General features: G+C 34.7%; 1 protein-coding gene across 1 annotated transcript in view; it reads left to right on the top strand.

Moving 5' to 3' along the window:
• Positions 1-18,155, top strand: part of Nf1 (neurofibromin 1) — a 1,119,557-nt gene that overhangs the window by 19,889 nt on the left and 1,081,513 nt on the right. Inside the window, exon 2 of the mRNA XM_090400295.1 lies at positions 14,434-14,577. Within this exon, the coding sequence (XP_090256421.1) occupies positions 14,434-14,577 (144 nt within the window). The remainder of the gene's footprint in view (positions 1-14,433; positions 14,578-18,155) is intronic.

Below are 18,155 nucleotides of genomic sequence, written 5' to 3'. Positions count from 1 at the left end.
GCATGCCTGGTCAGTGTATTTTACCATTGTGCTGTCATCAATGCTTGTTTCATTTAGTAGTTTTTCAAAGTAATTACTCCATTCTACAAGGATATCTTTTTCTCCCGTTTTCATGTCACGTTTATCATCTTTAATTCCTTTTACAGCACTCTTTCCTCCTTTTCTAAGCTTCTTCAACAATCTCCAGAATATTTTGCCACCTTCTTGATATTTATTTTCTATGTTCTTGCAAAAGTCCTCCCATGACTTTTGTTTAGCTAGTTTTACACAGTGTTTAGCTTTCTTACATTTGTCTCTGTATTCTCTAAGAGCACAAGCTGACTTATTTGTCAGGAACTTTTGATATGCTTTCTTCATTTCTTTCACTGCCTCTTTAACTTCCTGCGTCCACCATGGAGTTCTGATTTTTCTATCCTTGCAGACAACCTCACCACATGACTCTCTGGCTAAATCAATCGGGGTTTTCTTCAAGGCTTGCCTCTGAATCTCCATGGTTTGGTTCATGTTCTCAAACTCTTAATTTTTTTTCTTCAATAATCTTTGTGTATTTTAGTCTACAGTTCACATCTGAGAGCTGCTCAACTTTCTTACACTTTCTTACATTCTCTTCAATATGAAATTGAATTTTATCCTGCTCAAGACTAAATAGTGATCACTTCCAATTTCAAATCCTCTGTATACTCTGGTGTCCTGCACCAGGGAGAAAACATCACTATCGATAACAGTGGCGCACTCAGGATTTAACCCTGTGGGGGGGGTTGAGTAGACGTTTTGCGAATACACACTACACATCGCATCCGACCTATAACTGAGCATCTGCAGTGATCGCTAATTCATAAGTAGCACACAACATAAATAAAAAAAACAAAAACGAATTTTAATTAGGAAAATTTTGGAAATTTTTGTAGTGGTTTTTCCTTTTGTTTGGGGGTACCCGGGCACCTTGGGCCCCTCTCTCTGGGTGCACCACTGATCAATAATAACATAGTCAATAGTCAATGAGACCTTTCTTATTCCTTGCCTCTTCTCTCCATGTGAATTTGTGCACATTTTTATGTTGGAACATGGTGTTAGTAATAACCAATCCATGTCCTGAGCAGAAATCCAACAGATATTTGCCATTATTATTAGCTTTGCTCTTTTCTCCAAATTTTCCCAAAATATTTTTGTATGTCTGACAATTACTCTGCTATTTAGATCCCCAACAAGGACCAACTTTTCCTTTTTCATTGTGTCAGTTGCTTTTTCTAAAGCCTCAAAAAATTCCTCCACTTTTACCTTAGTAGAACCTTCTGTGGGCCCATAGGCACAAATCTTCAGTGTCCAGTTCTCCATTCTCATATTTGCCCACATTACTCTATTCGAGACTGCCTGCCATTCAAGAAGATTAGCCTCGTATTTTGTGTTGAATACTATGGCTACTCCTTTTCCTTGATTGTCATTGCCTGAATATAACATTTTGTATTTATTGCTCAGAAAGATCTCACCAGTTTTTGTCTTTTTTTGTTTCAGTCACCCCTATTATGTCGATCTGGTACTTATCTAATTCCTCAGCTAAAACAAAATTACTTACCTGATAAACAAAATATATCTAAAATAGATAATATTAGAAAATAAATAAATCTAGTATAGATTGAAAACTGCTACTGAAGAAAAATTCTGATGTCGGATAACCCAAAACCAGTTTACAAAATATATTTTTTAAGATATTTTTCAAGAATGTTGCAAAAAAATTGACATTTCAAGTAATGTCACATACAATGACAGTACTTATATACTTGTTCATAAAATCATAAACTAAAATAAAAAAATTCCTTAAAATTATTAAAAATACCTGTTTTAATATGCACTTTTCTCTATTTAACACTATGTTGTACGATATTGTTATATATCTTAGAGTAGTTTCAAATACTACTGCTACGATCTTATTTTGCTTACTATAACAACAATAGTTGGTTGTAAAATTATATACATATATTTTTCTATATAATAATATTTATTTATATAATAATTACAATATTAATTTATATAATAAAAAAAATTAATTGATTTTCTTTTTTCAATTTTTTGTGCTTTGCGGGGGCACTGTGCCACTGCACAGTTCCCACATCCATGAATATGGCCTTGCATATACTGTATATCTCTTATATCTTACATTTTATTTATCACATAATTGTAATGTCTTATTTTTCTTGTGGCATCTAATTGAGTGCATTTCCAGGTCTACAGAAGTTCTGGTTCACTGATGAATATAGATCTTGGTTATATTCTCATTATTTCTCAACTGTTTGTTTTAAGCTAATAGATGAGCTTAGGTGTTGAACATTATGAATAATGTTTCACATCCAAAGAAATTGTCAACAAAATAAAACTTGTTCATGTTAAACCATCCAATATTTATGCTGTATCTAAAATCCACAAATCTAATATTCCAATGTGTCCTATAGTTGATAGAATAGGCAGTCCTGCTTATTATCTTACACTAGCAACGAATTTAAGAGTGAAAAGAGTAATGAAGGTGATAGAAGATGCAGTTGAAGAAAAAATACCAGAAGAAGAGAAGATCAAGAAGAAATGGATTACACAAGAAACACTCAAGTTAGTACAGGAGAAAAGAATGTTGAAGATAAGAAGGGATACATCAGAACAAATAGAAATGATACAAATAGAAGAGCAATATAGAAGAAAGTATAATGAGGTGAAAAAAGCAGTCAGAATGGATAAGATGAAATGGTTAGAAGCCCAATGCAACAATATAGAACAGTACTACGGAGAGCATAAAACAAGGGAGGCATACAAAATGATCAGAACCATTAATTGAAAGTGGCAACCAAAACAGACCACAATTAAAGATGAAAAAGGCAAAGTATTGATGAATAAAAAAAAATTGTACAGTGGTGGACAAGATACTGTAGTGAGTTATATGAAGAAAAACTAGATTCAGATAGCATTGGGAAACTGACTGAAGAATTGAAGCAGATATCATCACCAGGTAATGAGCATGATATGGACATTTTAAGAGGAGAGGTAGAAAAAGCAATAGGACTGCTAAAACACAACAAGAGTCCTGGTAACGATAACATTATTGGAGAAGTGATTAAATATGGTGGCGAAAGTATGGTTACAGAAATGCACCAACTATGTAATATGGTATGGAAAGAAGGGAAAATGTCAGAGGAGTGAGTGAAATCAATATTAGTAACATTATACAAGAAAGGAAATAAACTAGAATGTAACAATTGCCTTGATAAGTCACCTTGGTAAAGTGATGATGATCATATTGACAGAAAGATTGAGAAGACAATTGGAAGCATACCTTGCAGACGAGCAAGCAGGATTTAGGAAGGATAGAACTACAATTCAACAGATTTTGACAATGAGATTAATAGCAGAGAAAGCTAGGAGAAAAAAACAAAAACATATATACGTGCTTTATAAATACCATAATATATATAATTATATATAATATAATATATAATTTATATAACATAATATATACCCAAGGTAAAAAAAACTTTCTACATAATACTCTCATCCTGAGATTTTTATTTAATGAGGTCAAAGTACCTTATGGCAACTTGTTTAAGTAAAATATTTATAAGCTCTGTATTACTTCACTCTTGGCATTTTTTAGGTCTGGCTCCCACTAACGAGACCTCAATAAAGCTCGAAACTGGTATGGGTAGTGACCATTACTTTAATGCATAGCATCATACATTTCTGCAAGGAAATGTGCTTTGCATTAGGGGAAAATTATAAGGAAAGGGATCAGATCTTGCTCCACCTTTACCACGAGTTGCCTAGTGTTGCACTACGTGCAGCTGCAAACTTGACTTATTTGTCTGTTTGCTTACTTGGATAAAAGGAATAAAAAAACCTAGCTTATAAAATTGCATGGTATCTTTAACATATATATACTTGCTTTGTTGATTTTCAGAAAGCATTTGACAGTATTGACAAGAAAGTGACATTAGCAGTTCTGGAATCCTATGGAATCGATAAAAAAAACTAATAGCTATATTAAAAGATGTTTATCAGAATGCAGTTGCAGCAGTTAGAATAGGTGATGATTTGGGGAAATGGTTTAAAACAAGCAGAGGTACTAGACATGGAGACCAAATATCACCAAACATTTTCATCACACATTTAGAAAGAGCAATGGACAAACTGAAGGAAGATGCCAAAGGAATATCTGTACATGGAATGAGAATTAACAATCTGAGATTTGCAGATGACATTGTTATTATTGAAGAAGATGAAAGAGAACTACAAAAAACACTGAAACTGTTAAATGAGGAAGAGAAGAGATTTGAACTTGTTATGAACATGGAAAAAACAAAGACAATGGTATTTGGTGAGAAGAACATGAAACAAAAGATACAAGTGGATTGAACTGATATAGAAAATGTAGAACAATTCACATATTTGGGAAGTAAACTGACATATGACTTGGACTGTAAAAAAGAAATAAAGATCAGGATTGCAAAGGGAAGAAAAAATCTGAAGGCCATGGATAACATCTGGAAAAGTAAAGTGATCAGCATGCAAACAAAACTAAGAGCACTGGAAACATGCATCTTCAGCAGTGTACTGTATAGATCTGAAACGTGGGTAATAAATAAGGAATCAAGAAAAAGAATTTTGGTATTTGAAAGAACTTGTTACAGGAAGATTCTAAGAATAGGATGGGTACAGAAAATCACCAATGAGGAGCTCTATCAGAAGATACAACCAAAACAGAATCTAATGCAGAAGATTATAAAACAGAAGCTGCAATTATTTGGACACATCTGTAGAATGAATGAGGACCGGAAGATAAAGACTTTATGTTTGGTATTTTGGATGGTTTAAACAGAAGAGGTAGACCATACAGAAAATGGATAGACAATATAAAAGACTGGTGTGGAATGGGTGTACAAAAACTGCGACACTGTGCACTGGACAAAGAAAGGTGGAAGAAGATAGTGAAGCAGGCATCGGACATCAAAGGGCAGTGAGCCCATGGTTTGATGATGATGATGACTAGCAACTCCTCTACTTTTATATTGGGAAAAAAAAAAATTGCCCATTTTAAATCTCTAGTTAAAAATCGTGTCTTTAAAAATTCAGACTTAATGGTAAAGCCTAATTTCCCCCTGATGGCTTTGAATTATTCAAATTTACTATGTATGCAAATGACTTTACATGGCAAGGAAAAATATGCAAACAAATTAATGATACTGCTTAACTGTGTGGAAAGGCTTATGTGTTCGTCACACATTTTGATTAATGGTATAGATGCAAATACAGATTGATAAGAAAATAACTATTAACTTAAATGCAAAACATTTAGCATTAATGCTAAACATTTTGGTTAAACATTTAGCCAAACTAATAGCCACTTGCACAAACAATTCTCCTTCTTTTGTTAAAAATTCTATCCACCTAAAAAGTATTTTAGAAAACCACACCTTGAAAAGTTCAGACTTAAATGATTAGTTTTGATATCACCTCATTATTCACGAATGTGCCATTAACTGAAACTTTTAACTTACTAAATTCACAATTTCCCCATGATATATTTCAGCTATTTAAATTCACAGTACAGGCAGGTTAGTTTACATGGATAGGGAAAATATACAAACAATTAGATGGGACAGCTATGGGATCCCCCCTTTCTCTCCCCTTAGCCAACTTCTACATAGAACATCTGGAAAAGCTAGCTATCAACACAGCCACTCTCAAACCTAGTCTCTGGCTACGCTATGTTGATGTGTTTGCTATTTGGACACATGACCCACACATATTGAACACATTTTTAGTGCATCTAAATAGCCAGCACCCTAAAATCCACTTTACAATGGAATTAGAAGCCAATGTCTGCCCTTTCTGGACACACTAATCAAACGTCTTCCAGAAGGTTCCTAATCATTCTCAGTTTATAGAAAACCCTGTTTTCTATAAAATGTGGGTTTTCTGTAAATTTCAGTTTATAGAAAACCCTGATAGTTTGTGTAAATATCAGGGAGATATTACACAAACAATCACAACATCACCCTTCTCAACAATATGGTATCTTAAAAACACTAACCCATAGAGCTAGAGCAATTTGTTCCAATGACATTGCTCTCACTGCTGAACTTTCTCACCTGCGTCACACCTTCGTGACCAATGGCTATAATCCCCATAAGATAGATAAAATACTAAATGCTCCCCAAAAAATTCCCCCCCCCCCACTATCTACCACAGAAGACTACAACAAAACTATCACCATCCCATACATTAAAAGCACATCTGAAAATATATCTAGGGTGCTTAACAAACAACTACGCACCATATTTAAACCTTATATGAAATTGGCAACTCTCACCCGTTCACCTAACGACAGATTCTCTCCTCTGTCACATCCAGGAGTTTATGAAGTGTCATGTTCATGTCGTTAAGCCTTCTATGGACAGACAGATACAACTGTGGACATCCACCTCAATGAACACAAAAATATATCCGACACTTTCACTATGGCAAGTCTGGCAGACCATGCTTTGGATACCCCTGCACACAGGAAAAAAACAAAAGTACTGCACAAAAGCTTTTACAAGTCAGAGAGGTTGTTCTTGGAATCAACAGAAGCCTTGAAACATATTCCAAACTTCAACAAGTATGACTATAAATCTACCAAAGATTTGGGAGACAGTCATCCTAAGACCAAATTAATATCTCGTTTTTTTTAAAACTTAGATGGCGCCTAATTAGGACTTTAATCTTTGTGTTGCATGCTACAATTACTCATACTAGTCCCACTGTTACACTGGATTGTGGTCTCGCTACTGTAACAAACTTTGTTTGTGTGCTCTTTAGATGCTGGATATAATACTAGCAAAATATTACATTTAAGTTCATAAATAGTTATTTTCTTATCAATCTGTGTTCGCATCTATATCGTTAAAATCCAATCAACATAATAGTACTGCCATTGGTCCCCCCCCCCCTCCAACTTTAGCTAACTTTTACATGGAACACTTCAAAACAGACTACTTATGACAGCTACATACAACCCCTTAGTGTGGTTATACTTTGTTGATATGTTTGCCATTTTGCCCCATGGGCAAGACAGAGTTTGGATTCTTTTGATACCTACCTGAACATTCCACACCCCAAAATTCACTTCACAGTAGAAAAAGAATCTAATGACTTTGCCTTTTCTTGTCATATTAGTCACCCACCTTTCAGATGTCTTTTTCCACAGGAAGATATCTATATAAACAATCACTGAGAATTTGCTTATGAGAATTTGACTGTAATGAATATGACCACGTTGCCACCAATTGGTGAGAGTGAACATAAGGTGTTGAACTGGGAGGTGGCTAAATGTGTGGAATTTTCAATTAAGAAAGGGTACATGTGGAATTACCAGGCTGGTAAGTATGACAAGCTTAGGAGATTGCTTGGTTCAGTGCCATAGCATGTAAAACTGCAAGGGCTGGAGGTTGATAGTGCATGGGAAGCGGTAAAGGAGCATCTGAAGGAGGTAATGACTGACTGTATACCTAGAGTCTGGACAGTAAATCAAGTAGGGTTAAATGGATGAATAACACCATTAAGCTTGAGCTGCAAAAAAAAGAAACAACTGTGGAGGAAATTTAAGGAGAAAGGGACCTGCAGGCCCATGAACAGTATAAAGCACAGGCCAGAAGCGTGACGAGTGTGGTAAGAAAAGCAAAATCGGATTATGAAAGGAAATTAGCCACGCAAGCTAAAGAGAAACCCAAACAGTTTTTTCGATATGCTGCAAGTAAAAGAAAAAATGTATATCAGAATGATTTTAAGAAATGCCAATGGTAGGGAGGTAACTGAATCAGTTGATATAGTGGAATTACTGAGCGAGCACTTTGCAAGAGTATATCATTCAGGTGGTGATATTGCAGGAATGAAGGAACCAATGGGAATTGAGGTGAATGAAATGGAGGTGAATAGTATATTACAAAACCTTAATGTGAATACATCTCTCGGATTGGATTGTATACCAGATAGGCTTATGTGAAGCAGCTAAAGAATTGTCAGTGCCCTTGACCATTTTGTTTAATTTGAGTCTCGGGACTGGATTAGTCCCGAAGGGGTGGAAAGAGGGGAAAAATAGTTCCACTACATAAAGGAGGATCCAAGACTACTGTTGCAAATTACCGACCGATCAGCATATCAGGAGTCGTTGTCAAGGTTTTGGAGAAAGTAGTCAAGAGAAAAATACAGGAATGGATAGATGAAAATTGGATACTGTATGGGGGACAGCATGGTTTTGTGAAGGGTAGATCATGCCTCAGTAACTTGCTCACATTTTATAACACAGTGACTGCTGAACTGGATTAGGGTAATGGGTTTACAGTCATACTGCTGGACCTTGCTAAGGCCTTTGACAGGATACCACATGGAATTCTAATCAGTAAACTTCAGCATATGGGGATGAATAGTTCCACAAAGTATAGGGTTGGTGAGATGGATAGGAGGGTGGTTAATGAAGAGATATCAGAGAGTAGTTTATTCAGGAGTAGAGTGCAGAAGATGGCCTGTGACTAGTGGTGTGCTGCAGGGTTCTGTTCTTGGACCACTACTATTTAATTTGTTCATTAACGATATAGGAAAGGATCTGAGAGGAACTGTTCATTTGTTTGCTGATGATGCAAAGTTGGGTAGAGCAATAGTGAATGCACACGATGTCAAAATTTTGCACAATGATTTGGATAGATTGGAGGATGTGCTATGGAGAATGGTGTCATTTTAATTTGGCAAAGTGTAAAGTTATGCATTTTGGGGTGAAAAGATTAGCAGCAGTATACTACATTGGTGGAACTGTACTCCAGGAGATTGACAAGGCCAGGGATTTGGGAGTGTTGGTGGATAGGGAGTTGAACTTTAGGGAGCACATTGCAAGTGGCTAAATCAGCTCATCAAATCACTTGGTTACTGAGGAATACTTTGACGAGCAGAGACCAGCAAGTTATCGTTCCTCTGTATCGCGCCTTGATAAGATCTCATCTTGACTACTGTGCCCAGATCTGGGCGTCAGGGTTTCTTCTTGATGGGGAGGTGGTGGAGAGGATAAAGAGGCGAGTGACGAAGATGATAACAGGTCTATGGAATGAACCTTATGAGAACAGGTTGAAGATTTGTGGGTTGCAGAAATTGGTTGATAGGCAGAAAAGGGGTGATATGATTGAGACATTCAAATTACTGAAGGGTTTCTATAAGATTAATTCAGAGGATATTTTTCAGAACAGGACTGGTGGTGGGAGGACTAGGGGCTATCCATGGAAACTGGGCAAGAGCGTGGTTAGTAAGGGTGTTAGAACTAGGTTTTTTACTTGGAGAGTGGTGAATGAGTGGAATAATCTGCCAGAGTCTGTTGTGGGTGCCATGACTGTAAATGAGTTTAAGGCAAAGTATGATAGATACTGTGTGAATGTTGAATAGTTGTTCTTGACATGATGTTTAGGGCCTCCCTCGATGAGTTCAAAGTCTGAAGTTGTCCGTAATAATAACAAACAATCGCATCATCCTGACTAACAGTATGGCATTCTAAAAGACTTATATGCAGAGCTAAGGCGATTTGTTCTAATGATGCAACTCTTTCCTCAGAACTTAAATATCTTTGCCATACTTTTTTGACTAATGGCTATAGCTCCTACAAAATAGATAAAATACTACATGGTCCTCTTAATTCTTCTTCCTCAACCACACAAAAATACCACTATTCCTATTCCCTATGTCCAAGGTGCCTCAGAAAAGATAACCAAAGCATTAACAACATATGACTTCACACTACATTCAAATCACATTTTAAATTAGCAACTCTGATCCTCTCTCCTAAGGATGAACTCCATCCCCTATCTTATCCTGGAGTGTATGAAGTTCCATGTGACTTGCTTACTATGGACAGACAGGAAGATCTGTTAACATCCACCTTGAAGAACATAAAAAAATACATTTGTTACAGTTATGTTAAGTCTGGACTAGCAGACCATACTTTGAACATCCCTTCACATTGGATTAGATGGAAGAAAACCAATGTGCAATATAGAAGTCATTACAGGTTAGAAAGATTATTTTTAGAGTCGGCTATGGTTATAAAACATTCTCTTAACCTGAATAAGTATGGTTGCATTAATGATGGAAGTTTTTTCACTTGGGTATGCTACCAATTGTATATTTGGTTTAATTCTTTATCCAAGTGTAAGCAAACAAAGTTTGTGCCTGAAGTATTTTCAGGACTGGAGCAATATAATTGGTAGCATAGCCAAGTGACAAAACTTCCATCAACTTATCTCTAATCCAGAGAATTTTAATAATAAGGTTTAACATCTTTTGGCAACTGGTATATGGAAATATCACTTCTCCATTACTTCCACCTTAGTATCACCACCTCTGGGTCTGGCTCCCATGCGACCTCAATAAAGGTCGAAACCAGTCCGGGTAGTGACCCTTCCCTTAATGCATAGCATTATACATGTCTGCAAGGAGTTGTGCTTTGCATTATGGGATACTAAGGCAAGTGATGAGAAGTTATACCACCTTTACCACGAATTGCCCCGGTCCTGAAAATACTTCAGGTGCAAACTTTGTTTGCTTACACTTGGATAAAGGATTACACCAAATTATATAATTGGTAGCATAGCCAAGTAAAAATAACTTCCATCAAGTTATCTCTAATCCAGAGAATTTTAATAATAAGGTGTGACACCTTTTGGCAACTGATGTATGGAAATATGACTTCTCCATTACTTCCATCTTAGTATCATCACCTCTGGCCCCCACTGATGAGACCTCAATAAAGGTTGAAACTGTTTTTTTTTTTTGCAACATTAGAGGGTGTCAAATTATGACTTTAGAACATTTGTTCATTACAGTTTGAATTGTTTCACATAATCATTGTTTGATGTATACTATAACATGTTTTGTGTTCTGAAGATGTTGGTGTGAAATCAAGCAAAATATAAGCTACCTAATAAACTTTTTTTTTTTTTAATAATTTAATCCATTTGGTGTGGTAATACCATCAAAATAAGTTATGAATATTTGTTTTAAAGTAAAATCTGATCTTGACAATACCTATTTGGTAATAATATTTTTGGTTTACAGATCAAGTGTTGATCAATTTTATTAACTTAACCAACTAGTTTTGCCAAACTTAAATCGTTGGCGTCTTCAGGGCACTTACATATAGGTTTTAACAATCTCACAATTATGTGAGATTGTTTTTATTGTGTAATTAGTTACACATAATTGTGAGATTGTTTCAACCTATATGTAAGTGCCCTGAAGACACCAACAGTTAAAGTTTGGTGAAACTAGTTGGTTAAGTTAATAAAATTGATCAACACTCGATCTGTAAACCAAAAATATTATTACTAATTCTCAGGATCAAGAAAATAAACCTTCATTATGAATACCTATTTGGTTTAAACCTAGCTTGTTAAAATCTCTCTCTCACAGTTTTTCTTAGCCTCTTCTCATGCATGCTTGCACTACTAGGGAAATTCCTTTGTAATTTTCACATTGTTTTATTTCCCTTTCAGAGATGGGCTCAGCTTTAATCATTTGACTGTGCCTTCTGAATTATCTACTGCAGCCAGTGTAAAACTTTTATATCTCCATAGTTGTGTATATCTGGTTGAATGTCATCTACATCAGCTGCTTCCACATGGTTTTTGATGAGGCTTTTTGTACTTTAAGTATTGATGTATACTCTTGCCTGCATTTCTCTTGAACATTTTTACTACCATTCTTCAGTTTTTTTTTTTTTTTTTGTCAGTTTTATCTTTCTTCTATTTCCAAGCTTTTAATAGCTTTTAATTTAATAGCTAGAATATTTGTCCACCTTCATCGTAATTTTCTTCTGTATTCTTACCAAAGTCATCCCATGAGTTTTGCTAGATTATTTTTACATCACTTATCTTTCTTACATTTTTCTCTGTATTCTCATAGGCTGCTTGCAGATGTACTTGCTAGAAACTTTTTTTTATTTTCTTTCACATTTTTCAGGGCTACTTTAACTTCTTGAGTCTACCACACAGTTTGAATATCCTTGCAAACAACTTGACAAACAACAAAAATACACCTTTGGAGAGGTGTATTTTTCGTAAGCGAACTCTCGGTCGGTGTGTAACCTATTCACTAAAGTATTTACTGAAATAAAGAGCCAAAAGGCTTCATGTCGGTGATGCAAAATTATACAAATTAAGTGGATATTAACTCCAACATCATTTCAAAGCGAACTCTTGGTCAGTGCATAAAGGGATCCCTGATCCCTTTACGCACCGACTGAGAGTTCGCTTACGAAAAAATACACCTCTCCGAAGCTTCAAATTTCTTAGTACTGAGAGTTTTTGCTCTCTTAAGTTTCTGCCTGATCGCTGACGAAAACCAATGAGTTTGAAACAGCTATCAGGTCAGGGAAACCTTATCAAAATGAACCAATAGGATGCGAAAATATGAACGCTGTAGCATGCATGTCATCTATTAGGTTCGACTAGGGCAACTTCTAGTATGGCATCGAGCATATTCCCATAAGCTCTCTGGTCAAATTTTGCACAAAACTTCTATAGTTTCTGGCATCGGCTTTGAAATGTTTGGATTGATTTAATATCCACTTAATTTGTATCATTTTGAATCTGTGACTTGAAACCTTTTGGCTCATTATTTTTAGTAAATATTTTAGTATAATTAAAAGCTTTAATAAAGATGGATATTGATTTATGCAGCCCTGTTCTAAAAATTTGATATTAGTCACTGGAAGGACATCACTTTTGAAATTTCTTTTTTTGAATTCAGGATGCAGTGAAGATGCAAAAGATAATCCTTTATAAGTGCATTGTGATGTAATTTTCCATAATGTGATTAGTTTAGAAGACAAATTTCTGTTCTCATCCATTAGACATTGAAATAGTGTATAAAAAATAAAATTGCCATAATCAGTCATTTTAATAAAAAAGAATCATAAAACATGAAAGACTTCATCTAACTATGAACAAGTAGTGTATAAGAATATGGTATCACAAATGAGAAGTCACTTGTGGTGTGCCACATGAGTCTGTTTGGGATCATTATTGTTTAATTTGTATATTAATAATATTGGGTTGATTCAGCTGTTTGCAGATAATACAAAGTTGATAACAACAAGGAATCAGGAAGATATGGTCCTGTAGGAGAATTAGAATAGATTTTATGAATGAGGAAATGAGCACAGCTACAAGTTCGGTGTGGAAGCCTAAGGTACTGAAATTTACTAGTAAGGATGGGATGCAAAGTACAAAATGGAGGAACAAATTGTGACAGGGACTTTAATAGGTAGAAGTGGTGTGGTTATAAGGCTTTAATTAGGCTCATATGGATTATTATATGTGGATTTGGTCATCTGGTTTTCATGGAACTAAAGATCGATACAAAATTAATAATGGAAAAAACTCGCGTACCAAGAGTTTTTTTGAAATGATGTTGGATTTAATATCCACTTAATTTGTACGCGAGTTTTTTCCGTTATTAATTTTGTATCGATATGTCTACTCACGGTATACCTCTTTTAAAACTTTTTGGAACTAAAGATATCTTAGAAAGTCTAGAAAATATTGATCATGGTGGTTTCTGGTCTGTGGAATGTGGAATATCAGGACAGATTGAGAGAGTGCCATATGCATAACCTCAGGAATAGGAGGAAAAGGAGGGAGGGATATAATTGAGACATAAGTTGGTAATGGGAGGTTTACCAGGTTGATATGGAAGAGATTTTTCACAGAATGGAGGGAGATAGGAATAGAACAAAAAACCCAGTCATATCTGGAAACTATAAGATAGATATGAACTAGGGTTGAGGAGCAGGTTCTTTGCATGGAGAATAGTTGGTGAGTAGAATGCATTATCTGAGTGTGCAAATGTTAAACGAGTTAAAGACATAGTTTGAACTTTGTGTGGGGACTTCTTGTAATGTTTTTTTTTGCCTGCATGGAGATCTGGTGCAAATAATAATAGTAATGAAATCTTCTATACAGAAATTCATAAGATTTTGAAAATATTTGTTCATAGGATCATTTAAAAAATATTAAAAAAAAAAAGAAATTAAATTAAAAAAAATAAATTATTTGCAAAACTCCTTGAAATTTAAAATGAGAAATTTAATTTCCAGGAAGTTACTAAGCCATGTTTTTTATTTATATATATATAAAATGACAAAGAAAGTTGTTACTCTTTCTTTGCCATCAATTGAATTGTGATGTTGGGATGATACATATCTTTGTTATTACAGAAATCTGCTAAGTTATTCTTGGTATGCTGGATTCATCATAGGTTAAACACTACTAATTTATAAAGTTCAATATTCCATTTTTTACATAAATTTTGAGGTTATTTAAATATGAATTTTTATTTTCCTTTAAATGTAGAAATATTTGAATTATTATATTCTTTCAGCTACCTTGTAGAAGCGGTCCTCAGACAACCCATTCCAGGATTAATGTGGAACAAAATAAAGAGTCTCTTATCAATATTAGCAAATACAAATTCTCTTTAGTTATTTCTGGCCTTACTAAAATTCTTCATTCTGTAAATGAAATGGTAAGTATTTTCTTTTGGCTACTATATATAAATGTAATTATATTTCTTATTTTATTTATTTACATTTATTTCTGATTTTAATCTAATTATGAATAAAGTTTATATCTTGTTTATATAAAAACAAGATTTAATTATGTAAAGAGAACAAATTCATATATGTGTTGTTTGCAAAGCTTTCTTCTTTTTAGACTTCTAAAAAAAATGAACTAACTGAAGGAATCAATAGACTGATTGTTTGAATTGTTTTTATTAGAGACACTGTTTTAAATGTGCCTATCCCTGTGCAGTTTCAGACAATCATTTACATTCTCATCAGTTCTTGTAAGAAATGAATAAAAATGGTTGTTGAGTAATTTAAATCGGAAACAAGAGATGCAACATGTTAATTCTGGCATAGTGCTAAAATTTTTGAACAGTTAACAATGTTTGACGAGAATATGAGATGATATGAGAAATACCTCGTGTATTATTACATATATGTCATATCACACTGTTAGATTCAGTAGTTTCTCAAATGTCCTTATAATATTTTTATTATTATATATGGGCACCTCCATGAAGTCCAAAGACTAATTATGGGAGACCCAATCTATCCACACAATCTATTATACCTCTCCATGAACCCATTAACAGACCAAGCACTCATAATCACAACCTGACTCTGGCAACCCATTCCACTCATTCACAACTCTCCAAGTTAAAAATCTTGTCGTCACTCCCTTACTAATCACACCTTTATTCAACTTCCATAGATTGACCCCCCCCCACCCCCTTGTTCTGTTCCCTCTAGCTAAGTGTTGAAACATTTCCCTTGCATCAATCCTATAAAACCCTTTAACAACTTAAATGTTTCTATCATTCCTCTCTTTTTCTCCTCTCAACCAATTTCTGCAATCCACATGCCATCAATCTATCCTCATAGGGAACATTCTACAGGCCACTCACCATCTTGGTCACTCGCCACTGCTTCCTCATCCATAAGTAACCCAGGAGACCAGACTTGAGCACAGTAATCCAGATGTGGGCATATCAAGGCCTTATAAAAAGGAATAACAACTTCCTTATGTCTACATGTTAATGTGTTCTTCAATAGCCAAGTAATTTTATGGACAACCTTAGCAATATGTCCTCTAAACTTTAATTCTCTGTCTACCACTATCCCCAAATCTCTAACTTCATCTATTTCCCAGAGTACAGTGCCATCAATTGGATACATGGCTTGTAATCTATTTTTGTCAAAATGCATAACATTTTATGCTTAATGCATGATCTGATTATCACCCATTATATTAAAACGGAGCTGAGGATATATTTTTCATTTTTAATAAGATGGAAAAAAAAATTACTAGTTACAGAGATGAAAAGGAGAAGAAAAATTTCATGGGTTTTCCAGGTCTCTGTGACTTCTGCTTTATCTAATTAATTAGGGAAATCAGTTTTGTGTTTCCAATATAATCTTGTCTTTTCAAACCACTCTTAGAGACCACAAAGATGTAGCGTGAAGGTAACTGACAAGGTACATAATGCAAATTAAAATTTGCATTATGTACATTTTAATATACCAGTTGATTAATGTAAATTTTTCTTAGGAAAGGTGAATACCTAATATTACGTTATCAGTAACAACTATACTGTTAACTGTATACACTTTTTTTTAGAAGTAATCCCCTAGATTGAAAAATGTCCTAGCCAAAAAAAAAAAAAAAAAAGTATGACAAGTGAGGACTTTTCTTGGCTCATCAAATATATTTCCAATCACTCTTGACTTGCGCCTCTTATGAAAATCACAGAATGAGATATAGAGTTCAAATGGAATCTAGCAAAAGTAGCTTTTATCTCATTTTCACCTTAATATGTGAAGTTCTGTAGCTTGTCATGGCCATATGACTTTGTTTCATAGAAACCTATCTAATACTGTGATCAGGTGCTTAATCCTATATGCATAATCTGTTTCGGCTGCATGTATTCTCTTACTGGACTGTTTATCTTTTGTGATAAAAAAAAGTCTGCCTTAGGAGACTAGGTAACTCAACTGACACCTTCAGTTGTTCCTTATAAAGATTTTTTGCATCATAGATGAGATTTAAACCTAGACTTTCCTCTCCAAAGGCAATGTTCATTATAGACTGTGCTACTTCACATTCAACAGTGCTGTGTTATTGACTATTTTTTAGCAGAGTTGTGCTGTCCCATAATTTTTTAAAATATTTTGAGCAGTTTTCTTTTGTTGAAGTTTGGTTCATGTATTAAGACCTCTGACCATAAGATCCCTTCTGGTCAGTATGTAGTGTTTAGTCTGATAACTCCACTGTATGCATGTAATCTCAGTGTTTCTGCCGGTGTTGTGTTGCTGTGACATGTTTCTTGGCCAGCCTTGTTGTCTGAGTGTTTAGCATATTCGCTCTCCAGCCTAAATGCTGCAGGTTCGAATCCCACCATGGGCATGGATGTTTTGTGATTGTAAAAATACTAGTGGTCGTGGTGGTCAGTAGATGGCATTAGTGTAGATGATGAGGTTTGCTGTAGTTGTTGGATTGAGTGGCGGAGGCAGAGAGTTGTGGAGTGGATGCCCTCCCTTGATGAGTCTTTGGACTCTGTGGAGGTGTTACGTAATAATAATAATAGGCTGAATGAAAGTAAAGTCGATCCTACAAACTCCTGTTTTTGACAATGCAGATTTCAGTGGGTGGTCTGAATATAGTTGATATTTCTTTAAGATTTCTGTTTAATTTTTTGAGCACCTTTTACATTCAGTATGTGATTTGAAATAGGAATTAATCACTGTTTAGTTTTGAGCAGGCTAAAATTAAGTATCATATTGACAGAAAAGCCTGTAAGAAAAATTTTTAAAAAGAATCAAAGTCAACTAGCTTTAACAGTTTAAACTCAAGTACACAAGTGTATTTGAGTTTAAATAGAAACCTATCTAATTAGAAACAAATTCTGAACTCAAATACACAAGTGTTAAAGAAATAATGGAAGAGATTGAAAACAAGAACCAAACATTGAAGGTTTATTGGCAGATCCTAGAGAGAGAGAGAGAGAAGGGGGGGGGGAATTGATTTAACCAGAGGCATGTGATGAGGTGGTCTGCAAAGATAGAAAAATCAGAACTCCATTGTGGACTTTAAAGAGGAAGTTAAAGATGCTGTCACAGAAAAGAAGTGCATCAAAACTTCCTGGCAATTAAGTTGGCATGCGTACTGAGAGAAAAATATCAAAAAGCAGTGTATAAAACTAGCTAAACAAAAATCATGGGAATACTTTGGTAAGAACATAGAAGATAAATATCAGGAAGGTGGCAAAATGTTCTGAATATCAAAAAAGCTTAGAAATGGAGGAAAGAATATACCATAAAAGGAATTAGAGATAATAAAGGCATGAAAACTGAGGATGGATATATTTTAAATGTCAGGAAAAATTACTTTGAACGGTTGTTAATGTATTGGCGATCTGAAGTTGCTTGAAAACGTTCCATATTTGGTCTCTAGAGCAGGGTTTCTGGAATATGTAAAAAATAAATTTAACAAAAAATAGAAAAATAGAAAAGAAAATCCACTAAAAATAAATCTGCTACT

This window comes from Typopeltis vanoorti, chromosome 11 (assembly GCF_054136105.1).
Source record: "Typopeltis vanoorti isolate ZY-2024b chromosome 11, IOZ_Tvanoo_1.0, whole genome shotgun sequence".
Taxonomy (NCBI): domain Eukaryota; kingdom Metazoa; phylum Arthropoda; class Arachnida; order Uropygi; family Thelyphonidae; genus Typopeltis; species Typopeltis vanoorti.
The sequence above is the reverse complement of the archived record's forward strand: the minus strand, read 5'-3'. Positions and strand labels throughout refer to the sequence as shown.